The sequence below is a fragment of the Dipodomys ordii genome, unplaced genomic scaffold, assembly GCF_000151885.1.
Source record: "Dipodomys ordii isolate 6190 unplaced genomic scaffold, Dord_2.0 Scaffold153, whole genome shotgun sequence".
NCBI classification, from domain to species: Eukaryota; Metazoa; Chordata; class Mammalia; order Rodentia; family Heteromyidae; genus Dipodomys; species Dipodomys ordii.
In genome coordinates this window covers 153,717-161,046 of record NW_012267369.1, presented here as the reverse complement: position 1 = coordinate 161,046, position 7,330 = coordinate 153,717, and the positions used below count along the sequence as shown (strand labels likewise).

The following is a 7,330-nucleotide window of genomic DNA, read 5'->3' as shown; positions in this document are numbered from 1 at the left end:
AAGGCTAGCACTCTACCACTTGAGCCACAGCGCCACTTCCGGCTTTTTTCTTTTTGCTTATGTGGTGCTGAGGAATCGAACCCAGGGCCTCTGGCATGCAAGGCAAGCGCTCTACCACTGAGCCACCTTCCCAGCCCCCAGAGCCACTTTTAAAAGGAAAATTAGCACAGGAGAACGAGGACCAGGACGCCGATATCTGCTCACTTCACTGCCCTCGACTGTGATATTTTGATCACTAGACCTGGGAACATGACAGAACACGGCCTGTGCCCTGGGGCCATTCGGCAGATGCCTCACCATGGGGTGCGGGCAGGGCAGCGTGTGCTGGGCTGACGTCACACTGGCTGCTCCCTGTTAGGATAGCATCCGGAGAGATTTACAATTCCAATTTAGACATGTCAATTTGTTTCTAAGGTATTTTTAAAATAAAAGACTTCCATGCTGATTACAAATGAAGTTTTAAACTGTTCATTCATTGGGTATTCTTTCTGCTTTGGCGGGCTGCAGGCACATCAGAACGGGCTGTTACAGAAGCTCCTTCAGGAAGACTCGGTGCATGACTACGACCTCATCATCATCGGCGGGGGCTCCGGGGGCCTCTCGTGTGCAAAGGTGTGGACTGGAAACCAAGCCCACACAGGACATTTTCTAAAAGTTAATCTTAATGTTGCGGCTGAAACTTTGATTATGATAACTTGTTTAATTTAGGGAAAAGACTGCTCTCTTGTAAAATGTAACTGTTGTCTGTTAAGGGTAGAAAAATGGAGGGCAAGAAAATGACAAGATTTTTATATATAGCCTTTTTTTTTGTAGGAAGCTGCCATTTTGGGAAAGAAAGTGATGGTGCTAGACTTTGTGGTTCCATCCCCACAAGGCGCGTCCTGGGGTAAGCGGCTCTGTCTGACGTGCTGTGCTTTGCCCAGGCCCACTGAGCCCCACCCCTCTCAGGAGTCTAAGCCAGCTGTTCTCCATGTGTGACAGTGTGATGCCATCGCGGAGAATGGTGCAGCCGTGACTGGTGCTCTGGCACTTCTGCCACACGGTGTTTTCTACCCACGAGTGTTCATATTTTTGCATTGTTGTGGTCCCAGTGTTTGTGCTGGGTCCTGGGTCTGCCTGAACACTTTCCTGTTCTGCACCCATCTGGAGCTGGGTTTGCTGGCTGTGGAGTCAGTGTGTTGTATCTGCTGAGTAAGGGCGGGAGCGAGGCGCAGCCTTGCTGCTTGCTCGTACAGTGCTCACTGTGGAATCGAACGTGCAGCTGTTGTGCTAGATGTTCTCTGTTTATTCTTCAGACACATTCTCCTTTCATCTCTGCCCCAGAGAACAGGTCAGTTGGCACCTTGTCCTCAGATTTCCAGCTGCGCATGGCCAGTAGTGGAGGGGAGAGGGGAGGAGAGAGAGAGGAGAGGAGCTGGTTCTCCTCCTGTGAAGGCCACCTTCAGGGCCCTGGTGGCTGTTCAGGTTCCTTGTCCCCCACACGGGGCTCCCAGTGCACCCTACAAGCCTTGTAATTCCTGTCTATATTCAGTTTCCCAGCCTGACTGTGTCTTATCTTGTCTTGAGCGGTGTACACTTATCTCTTTCCCCTACTTCTACCTTCTTCCTTTTTTTTCTCCTGCTTTCTCCCTTTCCTGCCCAGACACGACCCAGTCTATCAGGCAGATGTGATGTGAGCACAGTCAGGGAGGGAGTCCCTGGCTGCCTGGCAGGGCTGGCGCTGATGTGCTGTGCTAGCCAGCAGGTGGCTGTGGTGGCCTCTGACTGTGGGCCCTGACGCTGTGCCTCGACGCCTGGCAGGGTCTCGTCTCGCCTCACTAGTCTAAGGCAGCTCCCATCCCTTGTGCGTCAGATGCAAGCAAGAGGTTTGGCTCTGCCTCCAGAAAACTCTCCCTCTAACACCCATGGCTTTGCTCGTTGACTCCGCGATGCAGAGTTGTGTCTCACTGGGGGGCGGGGTGTTTCTCCACCACCATTCAACCTGGCCACGTCCATGTTTCAGTAGCATGATGCAGAATGAAAGCATGCACACAGCATCACAACTGCTCCTTCTCCCCAGGTCTTGGCGGCACTTGTGTCAACGTGGGCTGCATTCCTAAGAAGCTGATGCATCAGGCTGCTCTCCTGGGGCAGGCGCTCAACGACTCGAGGAAGTTCGGCTGGGAGTACTCTCAACAAGGTGAGAAGGACAGCCTGCTATACATACTTCATAGCCAAGTTTGAAACGCATTTGGTAAGCACTTGCCAGGAGCCTGGAGTGTCAGCCAGGCTCTGTGGCCCCTGCGCCAGGCTGAGGGTTGTCCATTTAGTATCCCAGCTAGGTGTGGATTGGTGATTCTCCATCATGGTGGCTGTGAGAATGTCTTGTGGGCTTTAAGAAGCCACCACAACTCATCTCTCCCCATGGTTCCCCTGCTGCAGGCGTGGACCAGGCCTCTCTAGAGTGTCTCGGGTGATTTCGAGGCTTGGCCAGGTGGCACAGGCCTTCTGGTCAGGTAGAAGAGAGAGGAAGGGTTGGGAGCTGGGGATGTGCAGCATGGGCAGGGCAGGCCTGCAGCCAGGCCTGGCAGGGTTCAGGATAGTGGGCTGGGGGTTCACTGTTCTTGTAGGCAGAGGAGAGTGCTAGCTCAAGCTGGCACGGCCTGGTTGTAGCTAGGACCAGGCCTTCCCACTGGCAGCGTGACTTCTAGACAGTCTTTTCACCGAGGAGATGCCCCTTGATGGCCCGCAGCTCGGAGTGCCGGCATGTGTGAGGTCCCCAGAGAACCCTCCTTGTCTCAAGTCCGCCTCTTGCATGGAAGCCCAGGCGAGGTGCTTCTGGTTAGTTAGTGACTCAGGTGGGTGCCAGCCAGGATGTTAGGAACCCTTAACGGCCCTCCTGGCACCCTCAAGGCAGTAAGACTGCAGTCTGAGGGTAGAGAAGACAAGCCATAGCAAGGAGTAAACCCTAGAGCCTTGGTGGTGAAGGTGGAGGTGGCTTGCCTATGTGGGCGACCCTCGCGTGCCATGACTCATACCAGCTGGTAACCAGGGGTTCCTCTTGTCTGCCCTTCAGTGTCTCACCTGCCTGGACTCCATGTTAGGGAGTCGGATGGGATGTCTCATGCCCACGGGCCTCACCTGGAAGTCACTTCATGTTCTTCACAGTCCTGTAGGGACCTGTGTAGGGCAGTGCTAGATCTTCCTGAATACACATCACAACAGCCCCCTGGATGTTAGGTAGACGTTATATATGAGGAACTTTGAGGAATCTCATTTCCTCCTGTGAGCACAGCTGAGATTCCTCAAAGCTGCCCATTGCAGAATGCTTTGAGTCAATGCTGGGATGAGGTGTGGAGACATCCTCAGTGGCTGGGAGTGGAGACCGCATGGTGCGAGAGTGCTTGCTAGCACGGGCCAGGCTCAGAGCTTATCCTCAGGCCCCTTCCTACCCGCAGAAGAAATAGTTACTCATTTGGGTAGCTCACCTTCATAAATCAGGAAGCAATGTAAAGGCCCAGGGTGCTGCCTTGTGGTAGAAGGCTTGCCTAGATTTGTGAGGCCCTGGGTTCCATCCCCAGCACCACAAAAGAGAAAGAGAACATGCACGCCCTGTCACCAAGGCCTCTCATACCCAGTGAGTGGCTGTGGGGTGTGTGGCCACGCTGGTGCTCACTGACTTGAGCCGTCTGTACTCTCACAGCCCAGGGGTGCAGGCTTGGTAGAGGGAGGGGGGCATCCAGGAGGTGCTCCATGATGAAGGCCACCCTCTTTGTTATGTGGTGGGCATCAGCTACTGGAGAGGTCTGCTCTCCTGCACGGCCTTTCCCGTGATGCTTGTATTCTCTCTTCTTACAGAGCCCTGGTGCTTGCAGGGCCTTGTTGTATGAAGTGGAAATAGGTATAAGTTCTTTCTGTCCACTTTCTGGGTTTATAAAGCAATAGGTAATATAGCTAATATGTGGCTATATGCAAGTTGCCATTATAAGTAAAAGTCCACAGGTGTGGTCATCCACATGGACAGTCCAGCACTGTCTTCCAGGGCAGGAGGATCATGCGTTTGAGGCCAGTATGGGCTATGTTGAGATACTGTCTCAAAGATAAATATGATGCACTTCACACCCGTGCCTGCTTCTGTTTTTCAGTGAAGCACAACTGGGAGACCATGACACAAGCGATCCAGAGCCACATCGGCTCTCTGAACTGGGGCTACAGGCTGTCCTTGAGGGAGAAAGGCGTGACCTACGTCAATTCCTATGGAGAATTTGTTGAGCCTCATAAAATAAAGGTGTTGTCAGATGCCCTGTCCTGTCCATGCTGCACATCAAGGATGGGGGCCAGCATCCACGCACGCATGCACACACATGCACACAGCACAGACAGCAGGGCGCACACATGGCTTCACATCCATCTGCATTTCTCCCATTGTTAATTACCCATATGTGGGCTAAATTGAAGAAATTGCATTTTAAAGACCTCTTGAATAGTTTAAAAGACTAAAAGATTTAGCATTTTAGCTGTGGAATCCTTTTTTTTTTTTTGTCCTGGGACTTGAACTCAGGGCCTAGGCTCTGCCCCTGAAATTTTCAGCTCAAGCTAGTGCTCTATCTCTTGAGCCACAGCTCTATTCCATACTTCTGGGTAGTTAACTGGAGATAAGAGTCTCATGGGCTTTCTTGCCCATGCTGGCTTCAAACTGTGGTCCTCAGATCTCAATTTCCTGAGTAGCTAAGATTACATGCATGAGCCACTCATTCCCAGTTGGAATCCTTTTGTATAGTGAAATGTTAAATATAACTCCAAAGTGTACTGTTCATAAGATCCTGGATAAAGTATATCAGAATTAATATATTACTGCTTATGATATTTATATGTTATCAAATCAGTACTGTAAGAACAATGAGATCATTTTGATGAACACAGAATTTTTAAGATAGAATTATGAAAGACAGTCAACTATTATCCGCAGAACTTAGTGCTTTGCTCTGGGAGATCATGTAAGATAATCTGGATATGATTCTGATTACTCTGCATCAACTGTTAGCTCACTGAGGTGGTCATTTAGAGTGCTCCTCTAAAGCTATGCATGGGCAATTTGACTTACATTATTCACAAGAAAGACTGTAAAATACAAGTTTTATTTCTCACATTGCAGTGTGCCTGGCGCAGGTGGTTGAATAGCCAGCCATTCCCCAACTGAGTCTGCCCCTCCTGAGGGCCTCAGCAATATCAGCCTCTCTTCAGTGGCTCAGACCTTGAGCTCTTCCCCTCTGCCTGTGGCCGGCACTTCTGGTGTGTCTCAGGACTCCTGAGCAGGCCTGTGCCCCTCCTCTGTCTGACTGCTCATGCCAGCCCATAGGTTTGAATACTTTATATGAAGATGTGCTCTGAATAATCTCTGTAATTACAAACAATCCACAACCACAGCTGACTCTCCATGAGAAGGCCTCCACTTTGGCTCTTGTTTGTTTCATTTCACCACTGACACATCCATGTACTATTTGCTTCAGGCCACTTGACAGCCCCCCAGCCCAGCTCCTTGCAGGCCAGGTGCCTTTGGGCGCTGCTCACTCTTTCCGGCTCCATTCCTCTTGGTCATCTCACTCCACTCATCTCTGGTTTGAATATATGCTGACCTTTCGCTCTGCTACCCCAGAGCTACCATTTTGAATGCTACCATTTTGTAACAATCTCTGCTTCCGTGTGCTGCACTGTTGTTTTTGCACACCTGTTACTCTGTTGAATTAGAAACCCTGTTAAGTATGGATAGAATGAAGTTTTTCCCTTATGTCTGATACTCTATAATATTAACTGAGTAAGTGAAAATTGCTTTCCTTTTTTCAAGGCAACCAATAAAAAAGGACAGGAAACGTATCATACTGCCTCAAAATTTGTCATAGCAACAGGTGAAAGGCCACGCTACTTAGGAATCCCAGGAGATAAAGAATACTGTATTACTAGGTAAGGTTAAGTACTCCATTCTGACTTTAATCAACAGCATTGCCTTTATATGTCTTCAATGTATTTACTCCCTTATTCCACAAAAGCTTGGATTGATCACACTAAATGCTAAGTAATGAAGCAAAGATGAAATAAAATTAGATGAATAATAAGAGTGGGAAGATTTATGTACAAAACTATGCTCTGTCTGGGTAATTGCTAGAAAGGACCTGAGAATTTGCTTCTAAACCTCCTGCAGGCCCACGAGCTTCAGGGTGTAGGGTCCAACCGAAGGCCATTAAAACTGGAGCCCAGTAACATTTTGGTTGCATGGCCCAGGCATTCTTTCTTTTTCTCTTTCAGTGACGATCTCTTTTCTCTCTCCTACTGCCCTGGGAAGACCTTGGTGGTGGGCGCCTCCTATGTCGCTCTGGAGTGTGCTGGATTCCTCGCTGGTTTCAGCTTGGATGTTACAGTCATGGTGCGCTCAATCCTTCTTCGTGGCTTTGATCAAGAAATGGCAGAGAAAGTGGGTGCCTCCGATAAACCACCAGGAAACCGGAAGTGGTGCCTCGACCGACGCGGCACGGGGCAGCAGCGCCCAAGCGCGGGTAGAGAGGTCTGCAGCCCGCCGCCCCGCGCCGCTCCGGGCGGGGGAGGCCGGACACACGCGGCGGCTCGAGGCGCTCCTCTTCCACGCTGGGTTTTATTTTGAATGATAAAATATTCTGGAATTATCTAGACACCATGCTTGCACAACATCGTAGATATGCTAAAACCACTTACGTGTTTTTTAAATAAGTTTTTTTAAATTGTGAAAATACCATACAGAGATGCTACAATCACATGAGCAAGGTAATGAGTACATTTCTTATCAAGCATTATTGCCTCCTCCTCCTTTGTTATAGTTGTTTTGTTTTTTGTTGGGACTTGAACTCAGGGCCTGGGTGCTGTCCCTGAGCTCTTTGGCTAATGGCTAGGACTCTACCAGTTTGAGCCATAGCTTCACCTCTGGTTTATGAGTAGTTAATTGGAGATCAGAGTCTCACAGGGACCTTTGCTGCCCAGACTGACCTTGAATCACAATCCTCAGATCTCAGCCCCCTGAGTCGCTAAGATTACAAGGGTGAGCTACCAGATTCTGGCTGCTACTGAAATTTTATACTCTGAAAGGATGAATTTTATGGTCCATAGTTATATCCCAATAATGGTACTATTAAAAAATATATAGTCCTTGGAGGAGGGAGACAAGATGGCGGAGGAGAAGCTGGAATCTGAACAAGCTCTCGCATAGAAAGCAGTTTTAGAGTTCCAGTAAGAGTCCTAAGCCAGAGAAACACACCAAGTGTGCCATCACAGGACAGAGAGTTAGACAAGTGAGGGAAAGCCAAGGCAAGAATACACATCTGAG

At 49.5% G+C, this 7,330-nt stretch overlaps 1 protein-coding gene across 1 annotated transcript in view; it reads left to right on the top strand.

Moving 5' to 3' along the window:
* The window catches only part of Txnrd3 (thioredoxin reductase 3), a 25,336-nt gene that overhangs the window by 2,995 nt on the left and 15,011 nt on the right, over positions 1-7,330 (top strand). Inside the window, exons 3-9 of the mRNA XM_013032289.1 lie at positions 508-612; positions 814-886; positions 2,060-2,179; positions 4,125-4,267; positions 5,825-5,940; positions 6,283-6,483; positions 7,114-7,129. Coding sequence (XP_012887743.1) covers positions 508-612; positions 814-886; positions 2,060-2,179; positions 4,125-4,267; positions 5,825-5,940; positions 6,283-6,483; positions 7,114-7,129 — 774 coding nt within the window. The remainder of the gene's footprint in view (positions 1-507; positions 613-813; positions 887-2,059; positions 2,180-4,124; positions 4,268-5,824; positions 5,941-6,282; positions 6,484-7,113; positions 7,130-7,330) is intronic.